The following is a 22,282-nucleotide window of genomic DNA, read 5'->3' as shown; positions in this document are numbered from 1 at the left end:
AGAGCCCAGACTTGAACCCGATCAAACATCTCTGGAGAGACCTGAAAATAACCTGACAGAGCTTGAGAGGTTTTTCTAGCCTTGGCCCAGGCCTGATTTCTCATCATAACAAGATCTGAAAGTTCTATAGAGAACCAAGAATTTGTTCTATTTTTTACTGTTAAAGGGAGCATGTTTGTTTGCCAGAGAGATACAAATAGATGAAAACAGTTCTAGAGCTAATTCAGGTTTAGGCATGCAGCTGATATAGGAAAAGTCAGATTAATACATATCATAATGAAAAGCTTGTAAATAAAAAAGTTTATTCATAATTATACAAGGATCAGTGTTAATCTGTTTGGTATCTCTAAAACATGCAATAGGACAGTGATCACTGAGATCATTAGCAAAGACACCACTGGACCTTGTGGGGGCTATTTTTAGGTCAATCAGTGAGACATCTGCTGGATTTAGTAAATTATTCTGTGTGGGTTTTGCAGTCAGTTGAGTCAGGTTAAAGTCAAGACAAATTTTCTTAAAATGGTCTGAGGCCGGGGTAAGCCAAATTGAGTCAAAATCCCCTAAAACTACTAATTCAGATGACAGAAAAGGTTTTAAATACTTTCAAATAGTACCAAAAGCATCCGCCTGGACAGCGGATGGGTGGTAAATCCCTGCAACAGATAAATGTGTGTTTTGGCTTATGGCCAAAATACAATATATACATTCCATATACCATCAGTAGACAGACAAAGCCAGACAGAGGGAACAAGAGAGAGGGAGAGACATTCTGATATTATGACAATAATAATGAATAAAAAATCAACATAAAACTCTCAACAATAAAGAAGGAGTGTGTTTGTGTGTGTGTTCAGCAGCCGCCCAGGTGTAGTTGCAGCACTCCCTGTGTGTGTAGCTGCAGCATCAGTAGGAACTCATCAGGCATGGAGTGGACGCCTTTCTTAGGGCCCACGTTGTCATAGTAATGATGGGGCAAAGGATTGTGGTATAGATCCAAAGGGAAGGGCCAGAAGCCGTAAAGATGAACCTGACAGAGAGAGATAGAGACTTAGACACACACACAACACACATACGCACACACACACACTCACTCACACACACACCCCTACCTCTTCGCAGAGTTCCATGGCCACACTAGCCAGCATCAGCCCAGAGGTGAGGCGTGGCTCTTTTAAGCCCCGCCCTTTCCACTTCCTGCTCAGCTGAAGCAAGAAATTGGGGTTGAAGAATACCACCTTCTGATTGGGCCTCAGCGGTCGAAGGACGTGGTAAACATCCAATGAGAGCCCAGTACAGAATTGGTAGCTGAATGGCGACAGGAGCAGGGAGGCGTTCCCATACGCTGCGACACGATTGGCCAACGGTTGAGGGTCCTTCGTCAAGTTACGGTAACTATGGAAACACGCAATGGTTAGCTAGCTAACTTTACTTCTACTGATGAACAGAAGCTTTGTCTTTTATCAGTTTAAATCTATATTCAACCATTTTACTTAGTGTGTCTTGCTCAGCAGTCACACTTTAAATATTGTACTTATTAGTGAGGGTTGCTCAGCAAGAGTCCTCACTTTAAATCTTCTTCATACTTCTTATTAATGTGACTTGCGAAAGCAGCCACACTTTAAGTATTGTACAAATTATTTCAGACTTTTTATTATTGTTATAGGTCTTCTTATTCTTTAGCATGCTACTCCTCTTACACAGTTTACGCTAGAAACACCATATCAAACTTTAAAACATGCAGACTGGTCTGGAATAGTGTGCTTGCATATAACTTTTTGATACTATTTATAATTAAACTTTTATTAAACTTCATCCACTTTCATGGGATTCTTCAATATTCTAAAGCTTTCATTGTGACATCATGACTTCCAGCATTCTATTAACTGTGAATGCAAAAATGCAACTTTTGACACAAATCAACTACTTTGACCACTTTCCCAACAAGTTAGACAAAAAGTTAGATGGTATGACATATTGGTTTATATCCCTGCTATTCAAATCTGAAATCAGAATATAATTATCTGGTACCGATCAAACGTTACAGCTGTTTTAGTAACCGCATCAACAAAATGTTCTCAAACCTTTTATAAACCACTGAAATTTCTACCACTTACCCAGCACTTTAGACAAAAACGTATAGGGTATGACATCTTGGTCTACTTCTCTGCTATTCAAATCTGAAATCAGAATATAATTGTCTACTACCAATCAGGAGGTACAGCTGTTTTAGTTTTAGCTAACTTCCTACTGTTGAATTAACTGCCATGGAACTTTTCAGAACTTTCAAATTATAACAAGGGGGGCGCACATAAGACTTAAAGGCTCTGCATGGTCAATCCGAGGTCTGCATTAGCCGTACAGCATTTACGGCGATACAGCCTCTGCAAAAGTCAGGGCATTCATACTTCTTGCGCTTCGCGTAGCAGAACTGTTGTCAAGGAAGTTGTCAAGGAAGTGAGTTTGTGTTTATACAGGACCTCCCGCCACCACCTACCGTCAACCAATTATGTCAATGCAGAGCTATACGGAGCCCTATGCATTGTACCAACATTTGGGAGACGCCATGCGGTACGGAGCTTGATTTGGCCTCTACAAGCCTCCGGAGGCTTTGCAATTGCATCACACCCTCTGTACGGAGCCTCCGGACCACAATACGGATCAAGCATAAATTGGCTTTTACTATGGCACACAGCTCACTCCAATCCACTAAACTAACCTACCACAGTTTGTCTACATGTAGTTATCGTTTACCTTAAGTATTGGTCTGTAGGCTGCCTTGCACATTAGTAAACTCCCATCCAGGTGGGAGCGTTGATGTGCAGTTCTGTGCTCGCCATCCACCAATTTCTACAATTCTTTGACTAGAACATGGAAGTATGATTTCAAAAATTATTTGTGTGGAGTAAAGCAAGACATACTGACTTACACAACACATTCACAACTCTCATTCGACCGAAAATGTCCTTTCATCCATATTACTGTCACGATCATCAGGAACAGATGAGGACCAAGGCGCAGCGTTGCAGGCAAACATACTCTTTATTAAGAGACACGATCAAAACAACAAACGATACGTGACAGTTCACGGTCTACCATAAACAGACTAGAAACAAAATCCCACCAACACGAATGAAAAACAGACTGTATAAATATGGCTCCCAATCAGAGACAGCCAGCAACATCTGACACTCGTTGCCTCTGATTGGGAGCCACTCTGGCCAACATAGAAATAGCACCCATAGAAAACAAAAACACATTGATCTACACACCCTGGCTCAACATAACAGTGTCCCCAGAGCCAGGGCGTGACAGTACCCCCCCCTAAAGGCGCGGACTCCGACCGCGTCAACCAAATACCACAGGGGAGGGACCGGGTGGGCACTCCGCCTAGGCGGCGGATCCGGCTCCGGGCCTGATCCCCGCTCCCTCTCCAACCCCCCAAAGTACCCCTGGTCCGGTCTGGCCCCGCTGGCCGGAGCTGGACTGCACACTGATGGAGCGGATTGCTCTAGCTCCGGCGTAAAACATCTGACCATTGCCGAACCAGGCACCAGTGGAACAGGCACGGGCCGTGCCGGACTGACGACGCCCACCACTGGCTTGGTGTGGAGAACAGGCACGGGCCGTGCTGGACTGACAACGCACACCACTGGCTTGGTGTGAGGAGCAGGAGTGAGACGAACCGGGCTGACGAAACGCACCACTGACTTGGTGCGGGGAGCAGGAACGGGCCGAGCCGGGCTGACGGCGCACCACTGACTTGGTGCGGGGAGCAGGAACGGGCCGAGCGGGCTGACGGCGCACCACTGACTTGATGCGGGGGAGCAGGAACGGGCCGAGCCGGGCTGAACGGGCGCACCACTGACTTGGTGCGGAGAGCAGGAACGGGCCGAGCCGGGCTGGGCGAAGTGCACCACTGACTTGGTGCGGGGAGCAGGAACGGGCCGAGCCGGGCTGATGAAGCGCACCACTGACTTGGTGCGGGGAGCAGGAACGGGCCGAGCCGGGGACTGGGCGCACCACTGACTTGGTGCGGGGAGCAGGAACGGGCCGAGCCGGACTGACCAAGCGCACCACTGACTTGGTGCGGGGGGGCAGGAACGGGCCGAGCCGGGCTGACGGGCGCACCACTGACTTGGTGCGGGGAGCAGGAAACGGGCCGAGCCGGGCTGACGAGCGCACCACTGACTTGATGCGGGGAGCAGGAACGGGCCGAGCCGGGCTGACGAGCGCACCACTGACTTGGTGCGGGGAGCAGGAAGCGGGCCGAGCCGGGCTGACGAAGTGCACCACTGACTTGGTGCGGGGAGCAGGAACGGGCCGAGCCGGGCTGATGAAGCGCACCACTGACTTGGTGCGGGGAGCAGGAACGGGCCGAGCCGGGCTGACGAAGCGCACCACTGACTTGGTGCGGGGAGCAGGAACGGGCCGAGCCGGACTGACGAGCGCACCACTGACTTGGTGCGGGGGGGCAGGAACGGGCCGAGCCGGGCTGGCGGCGCACCACTGACTTGGTGCGGGGAGCAGGAACAGACCCGGACCGTACTGGGGACACACACCACTGGCCCTACACCGGGATCTGGAACGGGCCGGACCGGACTGGTAACACACCCCAGTACCTCTCGCCGTGCCTCTACACCTTCCATCCCCTCTTCTACCAGTGGCCCCCGTAACCTGGCGGCCTCCTCTGCCAACCCGCTGGACCGCTCTATCGCGGCCTCCTGCTGCCCCGACGTCGTGAGCCCCCCTAAAAATGTTCTGGGGGTCTCTCCTCCCCGTGGGCCAGGCCTCTATAGTTCTCGCCCAACTCTCGCTCTTCTGCCTCCAACTCCCGCTATTCAGCTCCTCAATTGGCTTGACCCAGTCGAAGCTCTTCCTCCATTGTTCCCAAGTCCACTCTCTCTGCTCTTCACTCGGCTTGACCCAGTCGAGGCTGCCACGGAGATCTGCTAGGGATTTCCCTGGCGATGGCTCCTCGACTCGCTGCTTGGTCCAGTTGTGGGTGGGATTTTCTGTCACGATCATCAGGAACAGATGAGGACCAAGGCGCAGCGTTGCAGGCAAACATACTCTTTATTAAGAGACACGATCAAAACAACAAACGATACGTGACAGTTCACGGTCTACCATAAACAGACTAGAAACAAAATCCCACCAACACGAATGAAAAACAGACTGTATAAATATGGCTCCCAATCAGAGACAGCCAGCAACACCTGACACTCGTTGCCTCTGATTGGGAGCCACTCTGGCCAACATAGAAATAGCACCCATAGAAAACAAAAACACATTGATCTACACACCCTGGCTCAACATAACAGTGTCCCCAGAGCCAGGGCGTGACAATTACATAACTTCCTTTTATCTTTGCATTCATCCCTTCATCCCTCCATCCTGTCACACCCTGATCTGTTTCACCTGTCTTTGTGATTGTCTCCACCCCCTTCCAGGTGTCGCCCATCTTCCCCATAACCCCCAGTGTATTTATACCTGTGTTCTCTATTTGTCTGTTGCCAGTTCGTTTTGTTTTGTCAAGCCTACCAGCGGTTTTCCCCTTGCTCCTGTCTTTTTCAAGTTCCTGTTTTCAAGTTTTCCCGGTTTTGACCATTCTGCCTGCCCTGACCCTGAGCCTGAGCCTGCCTGACGTTCTGTACCTTGTCACACCACCCTGGATTATTGACCTCTGCCTGCCCTGACCCTGAGACTGCCTGCCGTTCTGAACCTTTTGGACTCTGATCTGGATTACTGACCTCTGCCTGCCCTTGACCTGTCGTTTGTCTGCCCCCTGTTTTTGTAATAAACTTTTGTTACTTTGACACTGTCTGCATCTGGGTCTTCTCCTAAACGTGATACATCCATTAGGTATTTCATCCTGTGTCCTTACCTTATTTATATATCCTATTTATTGATCTATTCAATCCAGTAATAACTTTCTTTTAACAGCTTTATCATTTGATTAAGAAATAAATGTATGGTTAAAGGGAAGTTACTATAGCAAAAAAAAATTCTAAACTAGAGGCACCATCATATTTCTCTCCCCAAATGATAGCCTAAAACTTTTCTAATTCCTTATGAGTAATTATTACAGTTTGCATATACTGTGGTTTCCTAGTAAGAGTGTATAAAAGTGTAGTAATCAAATTGTATTTGTTACATGCACCTAACAAAACAGGTGTAGACTTTATCGTGAAATGCTTAGTTTTGAGCCAACAACGAGTTAAAAAGTAAGAAAATGTAGCAATCAATTCAAAAGGAAATAGTAACACAATAACATTAAAGAGACGATATAGTAGGAGTACCGATACCGAGTCAATGTGCAGGGGTACGAAGTAGTTGAGGTAATATGTACATGTAGGTAGGGGTAAACGTGACTAGTCAATCAGGATAGATAATAAAGCAGTGTGTGGTGTCAATATGCATGTGAGTTTTGCGTGTGAGAGTGTGTGTTGGAGTGTCAGTTAGTGTGCATAGAGCCGGTGCAAGAGAGTCAGTGCAAATAAAAAGGGGGTCAATGCAAATAGTCCAGGTGGCCATTTGATTAACTGTTCAACAGACTTATGGCTTGGGGGTAGAAGTTGTTCAGGAGCCTATTGGTCACAAACTTGGCGCTCCGGTACCGCTTGCCGTGTGGTAGCAGAGAGAACAGTCTATGACTTGGGTGGCTGGAGTCTTTGACCATTTTTAGGGTCTTCCTCGGACAACGCCTGGTATAGAGGTCCTGGATGGCAGGAAGCTTGGCCCCAGTGATGTATATTACCCTCTATCGTGCCTTGCGGTCGGAGGCCGAGCAGTTGCCATACCAGGTGGTGATGCAACCAGTCAGGATGCTCTCGATGGTGCAGCTGTATAACTTTTTGAGGATCTGAGGACCCATGCCAAATCTTTTCAGCCTCCTGAGGGGGAAGAGGCGTTGTCGTGCCCTCTTCACAACTGTGTTGGTGTGTTTGGACCATGATAGGTCCTTAGTGATGTGGACACCAAGGAACGTGAAGCTCTCGACCCACTCCCCTACAGCCCCATCAATGTGAATGGGGGCGTGCTCTGCCCTCCATTTCCTGCAGTCCACAATCAGCTCCTTTGTCTTGCTGAAGTTGAGGGAGAGGTCCTCCTTATAGGCTGTCTCATCGTTGTCGGTGATCAGGCCAACCACAGTTGTATTGTCAGCAAACGTAATGATGGTGTTGGAGTCGTGCGCGGTCATGCTGTCGTGGGTGAACAGGAGGGGACTAAGAACTCACCTCTGAGGCCCCCGTGTTGAGGGTCAGTGTGGCGGATGTGTTATTGCCTACCCTTACCACCTGGGGGTGGCCCTTCAGGAAGTCCAGGATCCAGTTGCAGAGGGAGGTGTTCAGTCCCAGGGTGTTTAGCTTAGTTATGAGCTTGCAGGGCGCTATGGTGTTGAATGCTGAGATGTAGTCAATGAACAGCATTCTCATGTAGGTGTTCCTTTTGGCCAGGTAGGAAAGGGCAGTGTGGAGTACAATAGAGATTGGGTCATCTGTGGATCTGTTGGGGCGGTATGCGAATTGGAGTGCGTCCAGGTTGTCTGGGATGATGGTTTTAATGTGAGCCATGACGCGTCCTGGTAATCCGTCTGGCCCTGTGGCCTTGTGAATGTTAACTTGTTAACAGGTCTTAATCACATCGGCTATGGAGAGCGTGATCACACAGTCGTCCGGAACAGCTGGTGCTCTCATGCATGGTTCAGTGTTGCTAGGCTCGAAGCGAGCATAGAATGCATTTAGCCTGTCTGGTAGGCTCGCATCACTGGGCAGCTCAAAGCTGGGTTTCCTTTTGTAATCCGTGATATTTTGCAAGCCCTGCCACATCCGACCAGCGTCAGAGCTATAGGATACGATATTAGTCCTGTATTGAAACGTTTTGTTTTTTATGGTTCGTCGGAGGGCGTAGCGGGATTTCTTATAACCATCCGGATTTGTGTCTTGCTCCTTGAAAGCGGCAGCTCTAGCCTTTAGCTCAGTGTGGATGTTGCCTTTAATTAATGGCTTCTGGTTGGGATATGTACGTATGGTCACTGTGGGGACGTCGTCGTCGATGCACTCATTAATGAAGCCGGTGACTGATGTGGTAAACTCCTCAATGCCATCGGATGAATCCCAGAACATATTCCAGTCTGTGCTAGCAAAACAGTCATGTAGCTTAGCATCCGTTTCATCTGACCACTTCTGTATTGAGCGTGTGTGTCACTGGTACTTCTTGTTTGAGTTTTTGCTTGTAAGTAGGAATAAGCAGGAAAGAGTTATGGTCAGATTTTCCAAATGGAGGGGAGAGTTTTGTATGTGTCTCGGTGTGTGGAGTAAAGGTGATCTGGAGTTTTTTCACCTTTAGTTGCACAAGGTGACATGCTGATAGGAATGAGGTAAGACGGATTTCAGTTTTCCTGCATTAAAATCACCGGCCACTAGGAACGCCGCCTCTTTGTGAGCATTTTCTTGTTTATATATGGCCCTATACAGCTCATTGAGTGCCAGCATCAGTTTGTGGTGGTAAGTAGACAGCTACAAAAAATGTAGATGAAAACTCTCTTGGTAAATAGTATGGTCTACAACTAATCATGATGTATTCTAACTCGAGCAGAACCTTAAGACTTCCTTAATATTAGAGATTGCGCACCAGCTGTTGTTACCAAAGAGACACACATCACCCCACCCCCTGAGTATGCCCGACACTGCCGTTCTGTCCTGCCGATTAATAGAAAAAAACACCTAGATTTTCCATGTCCTGGTTCAGCCACGACTCTGAGAAACATAGGATGTTACAGTTCTTCAGATCACGTTGATAGGATAGTCTCAAACGGAGCTCGTCCAGTTTATTCTCCAGTGATTGCACGTTTGCCAATAGAACAGAGGGTAGAGGCGGTTTATCCACTTGCCAGCCCCTATAACACGGCCTCTTCCTCCTTCGAGTATCGGGGATTTTGGCCTGGTCCGGGAAGAGCAGGATGTAATTTACCTCTAACTCATTGAAGTAGAAATCCTCACCCAAATCGAGGTTAGTGATCACTGTTCTGATGCCCAGAAGCTGTATTCGGTCATAGGAAATGATGGCGGAAACATTATGTACTAATCTTTTTAGGATCAGCGCAAAAAAACACACAAAATAGGAGAATTGGTCAGGAGCCGTTAAAACTGTAGTTATTCCCTCCAGCACCGTTGTTGCCCATTGTTACCCACAGTGAAATATGTGATCCAACTGCAATAAGGTATGTGATCCAACTGCAATAACAATCCAAAGTAATAAGGTTGATATACACTGAGTGTACTAAACATTAGGAACATCATGACATAGACTGACCAGGTGAATCCAGGTGAAAGCTATGATCCCTTATTGATATCACCTGTTAAATCCACTTCAATCAGTGTAGATGAAGGGGAGGAGACAGGTTAAAGAAGGATTTTTAAGCCTTGAGACAAATGAGACATGGATTGTGTGTGCAATTCAGAGGATAAATTGGCAAGACAAAATGTTTAAATGCATTTGGATGGGGTATGGTTGTAGGTGCCAGGCGCACCGGTTTGAGTGTGTCAAGAACTGCAATGCTGCTGGGTTTTTCACGCTCAACAGTTTCCCGTGTATATCAAGAATGGTCCACCACCCAAAGGACATTGAGCCAATTTGACAAAACTGTGGAGTGAACATGGGCCAGCATCCCTGTGGAACGCTTTCGACACCTTGTAGAGTCCATGCCCCGACAAATTGAGGCTGTTCTGAGGGCAAAACGGGGTGCAACTCAATATTAGGAAGGTGTTCCTAATGTTTTGTACACTCAGTGTAGTAGTCTATCAAAGTAATCAGACCCAATATTTTAATATATTTAACTTTTAATGTATTATTATTATTATTAGGTGGGACTTGCGAAGCAAAAGTCCCAACTTTAAATGTTCCTCTTACTTCTGACTTTTTAATGGGACTTTCAAAGCAAATGTCCCATTCTAAGTCTTCGTCGTACTTCTTCTTCTTATTATTATTTGGAACGTTACTCCTCCTACACCGTTTAAGCTAGAAACGTCATTCAAACTTTAAAACGTGCTGATCGGTCTGGAATAATGTGCTTGTATACAACTTTAAAAAAATATACTTTTTTAAATGATTAAACTTTTTGTCCTTCTTTTTGTCCATCTTCATTCACTTTCATGGCATTTCCTCAAGATTCTAAAAGGCCCCATTGTAACATCATCACTTCCAACATTCCATTTACTGTAAATGCAACAATGCAACTTTTGACACAAGTCAGCTACTTTGACCACTGCAACAACTTAGACAAAAAGTTAGTGTATGAAATCTTTGTCTACGTCTCTGCTATTCAAATCTGGCGTTTGAACAAAAATATCTTAATCTAATATCAAGGTTTTATAAACAACTGATATTTTTAACACTTTCCCAACAAGTTAGACAAAAAGTTAAAGTATATGGCATCTTCCTCTACTTCTCTGATTTTCAAATCTGAAAGCAGAACATGAATAACTTCTACCAAGAGACAGAGCTGTTTTAGTAACCCATCAACTGCTTTAATTAAAGAAGCAGTAAGTCATGTCAGAAGCTAGCAGATTCATTACTTACCAACATCTGCAAATTCCAATAATAATACATCATGTTTTGAAGTTCACAACTACTGACCACAACTAATGAACCACACAACTACTTACCAAAACTACTGACCAAAACTACTGACCACTAATGACCACAACTAATGACCACAACTACTGACCAAAACTACTGACCACAACCACAAAACTACTGACCACAACTACTGAACACAAAATTACTGAACCACACAACTAATGACCACAACTACTGACCACAACTACTGAACACAACCACACAACTACTGACCACAACCACACAACTACTGGCCACAACTACTGACCACGTCCATACTGTAGGGCCCAAATAGCCTTCAACAACCACACAACTACTGACCACAACTACTGACCACAACTACTGAACACAACTACTGACTGCAACTGCACAACTACTGACCATATCTACTGACCATAACTAGTGACCACAACTACTGCTCTGGTCTGCACAAGCTCTTGTCCAGCTCTGGTCCTGGGCGTAGCTAGTTAGCTCTGGTTCGCACTAGCTCTGGTCTAGCTCTGGTGTGCACTATAAATTATAACTACTTAAATGTGCATAAATTACAATATAATACCTACCAACTATAATTGTAACTCTTGAACCTTTTAAGCTAGAGACACCAAATCAACATCCACATGTTCAGGCTAGCCTATCCCATCCTATCAACCAACCAATCAATCAATAAATCAATCAATATTTTAATCTACCTACTTTTTCAACTATAACCAGTCACTACCACTACTATAACTTATTTCAAAACCATACATACTTTAAATAAAGTTAGCAAGCACACCACATTTTCTTCAGGAAATTTACTTTTCAGGGATCACCTAAAGAGTTTATTTATTAGAACCACAGCTAGCTACCAGTAGGTCTTCATACGAACCTATTCTACATCAATCTTCAACTATCACAAAAATACTTTAAAATCACTAGACACACCTTCACATTTCTCTCCCTAAATAATAGCCTAAAACATTCTAATCATTACATAATCATCAAACTAAAGTTAATTTATACTGAATGTTTTACAAGAGTAAATTGTGCATCTATTTATCTGAAACCCACAGCATGCATGATTCAGAGCTGATTTGCTTTCCTAAGAGTGTTGTCCACTTGATCCTACTTTAGACATTTTTGGGATCTAACTGACCCATAATCCAAATTAATAAGGTTGATGTAGTAATCTATCAAAGTAATCAGACCAATTATTTTACTAAATTTAACTTTGACAATATGTAAGTACTTTGCTTTAAATAGTACAGTAACACATTTTTTACTTCTACCACTACCACAAAAATACTTTTAAAGAGTTAAAGCAAGTCCCATCAATTCTACTTCATGTAGAATTACCATCTAGTTATTATTATTCGTACTAGGTGGGACTTGCAAAGCAGAAGTCCAGAGTGAAATCTTCGATGTCATTCTTCTTCTTCTTCTTCTTCTTCTTCTAGAAATGCCGTTCAAACTTTAAAACGCGTAGACTGATCTAGAATAGTATGCTTACATTTTACTTTTTTTATATATTTTAAACTACACTACATGACCAAAAGTATGTGGACACTTGCTCGTCGAACATCTCATTCCAAAATCATGGTCATTAATATGGAGTTGGTCCCCCCTTTGCTGCTATAACAGCCTCCACTCTTCTGGGAAGGCTTTCCACTAGATGTTGGAACATTGCTGTGGGGACTTTCTTCCATTCAGCCACAAGAGCATTAGTGAGGTCGGGCACTGATGTTGGGCGATTAGGTTCGCAGTTGGCGTTCCAATTCATCCCAAAGGTGTTCGATGGGGTTGAGGTCAGGGCTCTGTGCAGGCCAGTCAAGTTCTTCCACACCGATCTCGACAAACATTTTACATTTACATTTTAGTCATTTAGCAGATGCTCTTATCCAGAGCGACTTACAATTAGTGAGTGCATACATTATTTGTTATATTTTTCATACTGGCCCCCCGTGGGAATCGAACCCACAACCCTGGCGTTGCAAACGCCATGCTCTACCAACTGAGCTACATCCCAGCCATTCTCTCCCCTACCCTGGACGACGCTGGGCCAATTGTGCTCCGCCCAATGGGTCTCCCGGTCGCGGCCGGCTACGACAAACTGTCATGATTAAACTGGATTTGAACCCAAATGCAGACAATCACACCGAGCCAGAGAAGGTTTAACAGGTTTATTTACAATGTTCAATTTGTCCAGGTTTCCAATAATAGGGGAAGAGCAAGTCCAGGTTACAGGGAGGGTAACAGATCCAGGTAAGAGCAGGTGTGGTACCGTAATGTCCTAGTGTCCGTGGTGAGTCCAAAAGGGAGGTCCAGTAGTGGAAAGCAGGATGGTGGTGGCAGGAGTGAAGCGGAGGCAGGAGTCAGGTTCCAATAATCTGTGGCACAGGAGAAAAGTAAATAGAACAGGCCAAAAAACACAAAGAGCGAAAACAACAGGTTGAGTCGGCAGCGAGACTAACATGGTCGTCTTGACTATGATCTGACGATGAGTGGCAAGTTTGACCGGGTCTTAAAGACTGAGGTGATTATGGTGAATGAGCTGCAGCTGGAACCCTGACTCCCGCACACCAGACTTCACTCCTGCAATCAAGGACAAACAGAGGGGAGGGGAAGAGCAGAGAGAGAGCTACCTAGCAGCAGTAGGCCTAACAGTACCCCCCTCTACGGACGCCACCTGGCGGCCGACAGGGCTTGCTCGGGATGTAACCGATGAAATTCACGGACCAGAGCAGGATCCACAATGAAGCTCCTGGGCACCCAGGAACGTTCCTCAGGACCATAACCCTCCCAATCCACCAGGTAATGGAAACCACGACCCCGGCGGCGAACATCCAGAAGTCGCCGGACAGTGTAGACAGGACCCCCACCCACGATCCTGGGCGGAGGAGGGGGACGAGAGGGCGGGCACAGAGGGCTGACAGACACAGGCTTGATCTGGGACACATGAAAAGTGGAATGAACCCGTAGGGAGGCAGGAAGCTGTAGTTTAACCGCGCAGGGGTTAACAATAGACAGTATCTTGAACGGTCCTATAAAACGCGGCGCCATCTTCTTAGATTCTACTTTCAATGGAAGATCACGTGACTTAAGCCATACCTCTTGACCAGGAGAGTAACCGGGAGCCTGGGACCGGTGACGGTTGGCTTGCCTCTGCATGTACGACGAAGCTCGGGACAGAGCTACCCTGGCCTTCCTCCAGACCTTGAAGCAGCGGCGCATGTGGGGCTGCACCGAGGGTACCGCCAGTTCCCTCTCTTGAGAAGGGAACAAGGGAGGTTGATAACCCAGAGCACACAGAAAGGGAGACAAACCAGAGGAAGCGTTAGTCAAGGTGTTATGAGCATATTCCACCCAGGGGAGCATGGAGCTCCAAGACCCAGGGTTAGACCCTGTGACACAGCGGAGAGCGGTCTCCATCTCCTGGTTCGCTCTCTCGGCTTGCCCGTTGGTCTGGGGGTGATATCCAGAGGACAGGCTGGATGTGATGCCCAAAGCTTTACAGAAAGCTTTCCATACCTGGGAGACAAACTGGGGACCCCTGTCAGAGACAATATCAGTGGGCAGACCATGAGAGCGGAACACATGTTCAACCAAAATATCAGCCGTCTCTCTGGCAGTGGGCAGTTTAGGTAGGGCCAAAAAATGAGCTAACTTAGAAAAACGATCAATCACAGTAAGAATGACAGTCTTTCCAGACGAGGGGGGAAGTCCAGTAACAAAATCCAAAGCAATGTGGGACATTTTTACATTTACATTTTAGTCATTTAGCAGACGCTCTTATCCAGAGCGACTTACAGGAGCAGACCAGGGCCGGCTGGGTATTGGCAGAGGTCGTAGATGACCAGCGCTGGCCTGGGTGGAGTTCTTACTTCGTGCACATACCGTACAAGCAGCAATGAAGGCTCGAGTGTCCGCCTCCATCCTGGGCCACCAGAACTTCCGTCGCACAAAGTCAAGGGTCCGAGTAACTCCAGGGTGACAGGTAAGGGGAGACGAGTGAGCCCACTGAAGTACCTGGGAGCGAACAGACTCAGGGACAAAGAACCGGTTAGGAGGACCGCTCCCAGGGTCAGCTTGATGATGTTGAGCCTGTCTAACCATCCCTTCGATGTCACATGTAATGGCCGCAATACTGCAGGTAGGAGGCAAGATGGGTTCAGGGTTACTACCAGTATCAACAGCAGAATGAACACGAGACAGGGCGTCAGGCTTGACGTTGCGTGACCCAGGACGGTAAGACAGAGAAAAATTGAATCTCCCAAAAAATAGTGCCCACCTGGCTTGACGGGGATTGAGCTGCTTAGCTGACTGGATGTATGCCAGATTCTTGTGATCCGTCCCAAACGATGAAGGGTTGTTCCGCCCCCTCCAACCAATGCCGCCACTCCTCGAGAGCCAGCTTAACGGCGAGCAGTTCACGATTGCCAACATCATAATTCCTCTCTGCCTGAGAAAGCTTCCGTGAAAGAAAAGCACAGGGATGCAGTTTGTTATCTTCAGGAGAACGTTGTGACAACACCGCACCTACCCCAGTGTCGGATGCATCCACCTCCACGACAAACTGGCGGTCAGGGTCCGGCTGCATCAGAATGGGAGCCGAGGCGAAGCGATGTTTCAGTTCTTCGAACGCTGATTCGGCCCCTTCATTCCAAGCGAACGGTAGTGAGATGGAGGTGAGAGCGGTGAGTGGTGCCGCAATGCGGCTGTAGTCCTTGATGAACCTCCTGTAGAAGTTCGCAAACCCCAGGAATCATTGAAGTTGTTTGCGGGTGGAGGGGGCTGGCCAGTCCGTGACTGCAGAGATCTTAGCTGGGTCCATCCGCAACTCCCCCTGAGCGATTATGTAACCCAAAAAATAGGTCTCAGACACATGAAATTCACATTTCTCCATCTTCACAAATAGTTTGTTCTCCAACAACCTTTGCAACACCTGGCGCACATGCAGTTCATGTTCCTGGGAGGACTCTGAGAAAATCAGGATATCATCCAGATAGACAAAAACAAAACGATTCAACATGTCCCGAAGGACATCATTCACGAAGTGCCTGAAAAACAGCAGGGGCATTAGACAAACCAAAAGGCATGACCAGATACTCAAAATGTCCCAAGGGTGTGTTGAAGGCAGTCTTCCATTCATCACCTTTACGAATGCGCACCAGGTGATACGCATTTCGTAGATCCAGTTTCGTAAAGATGGTAGCACCATGAAGGAGGGGAAAAGCAGAATTAATCAAAGGCAGAGAATACTTGTTCTTAATGGTGATGTTGTTAAGTCCACGGTAATCAATACAGGGTCTGAGGGTCTTATCCTTCTTTCCCACAAAAAGAATCCCGCTCCTACAGGTGACGAGGAAGGACGAATAATACCTGCCGCCAAGGAGTCCCGCATGTAGTTCTCCATAGCCTCCGTCTCCGGGCGGGAGAGATTGTACAGGCGACTGTTAGGGAGAGGGGCTCCTGGCTGGAGGTCAATGGCGCAGTCGTATGGCCGGTGAGGTGGAAGTGAAGTAGCCCTGTGTTTTTTTTTTTTTTTTTTTTTTTCTGGGGGGATGGATCAGCTTAATATTGCAGATAGATTGTATCTTCTATCAATGTAATTGTCTGCATCACTTCCAATCCCCCATGTTTTTTTATTTTTTATATATATATATTCCCCTTTATTACTTTTCAACCCCACCATCCTTTCCCTACTTGGAGTAAATTAGTGAACAACAACGCCCAGGCCTCTACTTCCGGTCTATAATTACTATCTACACCTTATGGACAGAGTTAATTTTACAATAATTCTATATCCATATATATATATATATATATATATATATATATATATATATATTTATTTATTTTTTTGCTCCTGAACTTCTTCTACTCTCAACCTCTCCGATCATTTTCATGATGTCCATCCGGTTTGCTTCTAAATGCCATATCTTTCTAACTGTGCTCTTTCCCAAAAGCTCCCCAACATACAACCTATATACTTATTATGGACACAGTATGCTTACATTATTAGCTATCTTTGTTATTATTTGTTGTTATTTGTTATTAGTCCCATCCTTCAACTCTATTCAATACCTCCCATCTATCTCTTAACACCATCCATATAGGATTTCTATTTGCCATATATATTTCAACCATACTGTGATGTTTTACAAAAGTTCTGAACCTTTCTATTCTCATTGCTTCTACAGATTGTGAATTAAAAATAAACATTTTTGCTAAAAGTATTATTATATTATTGATTGATTGACTATGACTTTTCAGATCACCCAGTAATGCTATCTGCAAGGTTAGTTCCAGGTAAATATTGCAATCCTTTAGCCATTCCTGGACCTGTGTCCAAAAACAAGCTACAAATGGACAGAACCAAAACAAATGATCTAATGATTCTATCTCTTCACAGCAAAATCTGCAGAGCTGGGAAGATTGTATCCCCCATATAAATAACATTCTATTGGTAGCAAGAATTTTATATAATAATTTAAATTGAAAGATTCTAATTTTTGAATCCGGTGTCGTTTTGCGTGTCAGTTCATAAACACTATGCCATGGGATTGGTACGTCAAAGATCTCTTCCCAACTATTTTGCAATCTATATGGGACGGCTGTCAATCCTTTGGTCCTTAAGTGAAACTGATATACTTTTTTATTTATCACAGTTTTCCTTAACCAATTATGTTCTTTAATGCAAGGCCGACAGACAAGTTCCTTACTTTCTCCCCCTTCAACTTTCCTCTTCTACTTTTGCGGTAAGGCTGCAATTATTTGGTTGTAATTTTGGGTAGAGCAGACATTTCCATATGTTTTTGTTAGCTGCATGTGCGACATAACTCCACCAGTCCTACCGATGATATCATTTACGAAGATTATACCTTTTTTAAACATTCTGTCAAAAAATAAAGTTTTTTTGTCAATTAGTATATTTGAATTTAACCACAATATTTGTTGCATTATTTGTTCTGTCGTTTCTGGAGGATTAAATTGAAATTGCAACCAACTTTCTATGGCTTGTTTTAGAAATAGTGACATTTGGGAGATTATTTCCTTTTCAAATAACTGAAAGTGAGAGATTGTAATCTGAATAAAGGGAAAAAGGCCTTTCTTGAACAGTGGGTGAGACAATCTTACTAATTTGCTTGAGAACCAGTTCGGATTTAAGTATAACTTTTGGATGACTGAAGATTTTAGTGATAGGTCTAATGCTTTAATATTTAATAATTTCTGTCCTCCGAATTCATATTCATTATATAAATATGCTCTTTTAATTTTGTCTGGCTTGCCGTTCCAAATAAAATTGAATATTTTTTTCTCATATATTTTAAAAAACTGTTTGCTAGGCGTAGGCAAGACCATAAGCAAATAGGTAAACTGGGATAATACTAAAGAGTTAATCAGGGTGATTTTTCCACAAATTGACAGGTATTTTCCTTTCCATGGTAGTAAGATCTTATCTATTTTTGCTAACTTTCTATTAAAATTTATTGAAGTGAGATCATTTATTTCCTTTGGGATATGTATTCCGAGTATATCCACATCACCATCAGACCATTTTATTGGTAAACTACATGGTAATGTAAAATTGTATTTTTAGTGATCCAATACGTAATATAGTACATTTGTCATAATTTGGTTTTAATCCAGAGAGGTTAGAAAATGTATCTAGATCCTCTATGAGGCTGTGGAGGGATTCTAGTTGTGGATCTAAAAGAAAACATGAATCATCTGCGTACAATGACACCTTTGTTTTTAAGCCCTGTATTTCTAATCCCCTGATATTATTATTGGATCTGATTTTAATAGCTAACATCTCGATGGCCACAATAAATAGATATGCCGATAGTGGACAACCTTGTTTCACTCCTCTTGATAGTTTAAAACTTTCTGAGAAATAGCCATTATTTACTATTTTACACCTAGGGTTACTATACATGATTTTGACCCATTTTATAAGAGATTCTCCAAAATTGAAATGCTCCAGGCATTTATATATAAATTCCAGTCGAACTTTATCAAATGCCTTTTCGAAGTCTGCTATGAATAGCAGGCCTGGTTTCCCATATTTTCCATAGTGTTCTATTGTTTCCAATACTTGCCTTATATTATCTCCAATGTATCTTCCATGTAAAAAACCTGTCTGATTAGAATGAATAATATTCGACAATACCTTTTTAATTCTATGCGCTATACATTTTGCTAGGATTTTTGCATCACAACTGTCACGATCGCCTATGAAATACGACCAAAGCGCAGCGTTGGGAGTGAACATGACTTTAATGTTGAAATAACGACAAAACAAAACACGATCCGTAACGTCCTCAGTACATCGACTGAACATAGAACAAAAACCCACAAACAAACCGTGAAACACAACAGTATATATATGGCTCCCAATCAGAGATAACGAGCCGACAGCTGACACTCGTTACCTCCGATTGGGAGTCATTGACCAATCACCACTAAACACAAACAAAATGAAACTCACCCAACCCCAACACCACCAAATGAGATACACCCTGGCTCTAACACACAGTCCTAGAACCAGAGTGTGACAGTACCCAAAGGCGCGGACTGCGACCGCGCCTAACTACAAGCAAACAGGGGAGGGCTGGGTGGGCATTCCTCCTCGGCGGAGGCTCCGGCTCCGGGCTTCCTCCCCATTTCCTCTCCAACCCCCCAAAGTACCCCTGGGCCTGCTCTAGCCCCGCTGGCCGGAACCGGACTGACGACACGCGCCCCTGGCTTGGTGCGTGGATCCTGGCTGGACGGCTCTGGCGGATCCCGGCTGGGACGGCTCTGGCGGATCCCGGCTGGACGGCTCTGGCGGATCCCGGCTGGACGGCTCTGACGGATCCCGGCTGGACGGCTCTGGCGGATCCCGGCTGGACGGCTCTGGCGGATCCCGGCTGGAAGGCTCTGGCGGATCCCGGCTGGACGGCTCTGGCGGATCCCGGCTGGACGGCTCTGGCGGATCCCGGCTGGACGGCTCTGGCGGATCCCGGCTGGACGGCTCTGGCGGATCCTGGCTGGACGGCTCTGGCGGATCCTGGCTGGAAGGCTCTGGCGGATCCCGGCTGGACGGCTCTGGCGGATCCCGGCTGGGACGGCTCTGGCGGATCCCGGCTGGGACGGCTCTGGCGGATCCCGGCTGGACGGCTCTGGCGGATCCCGGCTGGAAGGCTCTGACGGATCCCGGCTGGGACGGCTCTGGCGGATCCCGGCTGGACGGCTCTGGCGGATCCTGGCTGGACGGCTCTGGCGGATCCTGGCTGGAAGGCTCTGGCGGATCCCGGCTGGACGGCTCTGGCGGATCCCGGCTGGACGGCTCTGGCGGATCCCGGCTGGGACGGCTCTGGCGGATCCCGGCTGGACGGCTCTGGCGGATCCTGGCTGGAAGGCTCTGGCGGATCCCGGCTGGACGGCTCTGGCGGATCCCGGCTGGACGGCTCTGGCGGATCCCGGCTGGACGGCTCTGGCGGATCCTGGCTGGACGGCTCTGGCGGATCCTGGCTGGACGGCTCATGGCTGGCTGACGGATCTGGCTGCTCATGGCTGGCGGAAGGATCTGGCTGCTCATGGCTGGCGGAAGGATCTGGCTGCTCATGGCTGGCGGAAGGCTCTGGCTGATCCTGTCTGGCGGACGGCTCTGGCTGATCCTGTCTGGCGGACGGCTCTGGCTGGACAGGGCTGACGACGCACCCCGTAGGCTCGGTGCGTTGAGCAGGGACAGACAGAACCGCACTGGGGACACACACCCCTGGCCCTACACGGGGATCAGGAACGGGCCGGACCGGACTGGAAACACCCCCCAGTACCTCTCGCCGTGCCTCCACACTTTCCATCCCCTTCGTAACCAGTGGCCCCCTTAAACTGGCGGCCATCTCTGCCAACCTCTTGCACTCCTCCAGGCCGTACACCTTCTGCCCCGACGTCGTGAGCCCCCCCCTAAAAATTTTCTGGGGGTCTCTCCTCTCGGTGGACCAGGCCTCCATAGTCCTCTCCCAACCTTCGCTCTTCACGCTCCACCACTCGTATTCCAACTGCTGCTTGGTCTCGTTGTGGTGGGTTTTTCTGTCACGATCGCCTATGAAATACGACCAAAGCGCAGCGTTGGGAGTGAACATGACTTTAATGTTGAAATAACGACAAAACAAAACACGATCCGTAACGTCCTCAGTACATCGACTGAACATAGAACAAAAACCCACAAACAAACCGTGAAACACAACAGTATATATATGGCTCCCAATCAGAGATAACGAGCCGACAGCTGACACTCGTTACCTCCGATTGGGAGTCATTGACCAATCACCACTAAACACAAACAAAATGAAACTCACCCAACCCCAACACCACCAAATGAGATACACCCTGGCTCTAACACACAGTCCTAGAACCAGAGTGTGACAACAACACTGAAGTGTAAGGGGCCTCCAATTTTGTAAATGGACTGGATCTTTATATTTTCCACTTGTATCCTGTTTCAGTAATAATGAGATCAGACCTTCTTCTTGAGTGTCAGATAATCTACCATTTACATAGGAGTGGTTAAAACATGCTAATAACGGTCCTCTTAGTATATCAAAAAAGGTTTGGTATACCTCGATTGGTATGCCATCCAACCCTGGAGTTTTCCCCGACTTAAAGTCTTTAATTGCATCCAGAAGTTCCTCCTCTGTAATTTCACTTTCACGTCTTTCTGTGTGGCTGTTAATTTGACATTATCAATAGAAAAAAAATCTCTACAATTAGCTTCAGTTAGAGGAGATGGAGGCGACTGAAAAGAAAACATATGCTTAAAATACTTTGTTTCTTCCTTCAAAATATCATTAGGTGAATTATGGGTGACTCCGTCAATTATAACTAGTTTCATTAAGTTCTTTTTGGTAGCATTCCTATGTTGAAGATTAAAAAAGAATTTTGTGCATTTTTCCCCATATTCCATCCAGTTTGCTTTATTTTTATAATATATTACACTTGATCTTTCTTGAATAAGTTTTTCCATTTCTTTTTGTTTTTCCTCTAATTTATTCTGAGCCTCTATGTTACAGTTTTTATTGCCATCTATCTGTTCTGTTAGACTTTCTATTTCCTTTCTTAGTATAAACTCTTTTTGACCTAAATTGCTTTTGTTTTCGAGATGAGTACTGAATTGCATGGCCTCTAAAGGCACATTTAAAGGTGTCCCATACAATAAGGGGATTCGCTGTACCTATGTTATGTTGGAAAAAGTCAGTTATAAATTCCTTTGTTCTAATTATAAATAAATTATCATCTAATAGGCTTTGATTAAATTTCCAATATCCTCGCTCACGTGGAAATTCAGTCAGAGTAATGTATATGCCTATTATATGATGGTCTGACCGCATTCTGTCCCCTATCAACACTTTTTTACTTTTTGGTGCCAACGAGAATGAGATAAGAAAGAAGTCAAGACGACTAGCTTGATTCAGTCTCCGCCATGTATATCTCACTAGATCAGCATATTTAAGCCTCCATATATCTACTAGTTCTAATGTATCCATGACATTCACAATTTCCTTAAGAGCATGTGGGTGATTGTTTGTGGTGTGATTTCCTTTTCGGTCCATTGAGCTATTTAAAACAGTATTATAATCCCCCACCATAATAATATTGTCTTGAGTTGCTTGCAGGCTTGATAATTTATTATATATAT

The 22,282-nt window shown here is 45.7% G+C and overlaps 1 protein-coding gene across 1 annotated transcript in view; it reads right to left on the bottom strand.

Moving 5' to 3' along the window:
• Positions 1-285: 285 nt before the first annotated feature.
• LOC121553607 (alpha-2,8-sialyltransferase 8F) overlaps positions 286-22,282 on the bottom strand; it is a 43,576-nt gene continuing 21,579 nt past the window's right edge. Inside the window, exons 6-7 of the mRNA XM_041866853.1 lie at positions 1,110-1,392; positions 286-1,027 (exon numbers count right to left, since the gene is read on the bottom strand). Coding sequence (XP_041722787.1) covers positions 851-1,027; positions 1,110-1,392 — 460 coding nt within the window. The 3' untranslated portion in view covers positions 286-850. The remainder of the gene's footprint in view (positions 1,028-1,109; positions 1,393-22,282) is intronic.

Source organism: Coregonus clupeaformis, chromosome 37 (assembly GCF_020615455.1).
Source record: "Coregonus clupeaformis isolate EN_2021a chromosome 37, ASM2061545v1, whole genome shotgun sequence".
NCBI lineage: Eukaryota > Metazoa > Chordata > Actinopteri > Salmoniformes > Salmonidae > Coregonus > Coregonus clupeaformis.
This window is presented reverse-complemented; position numbering and strand designations above follow the sequence as displayed.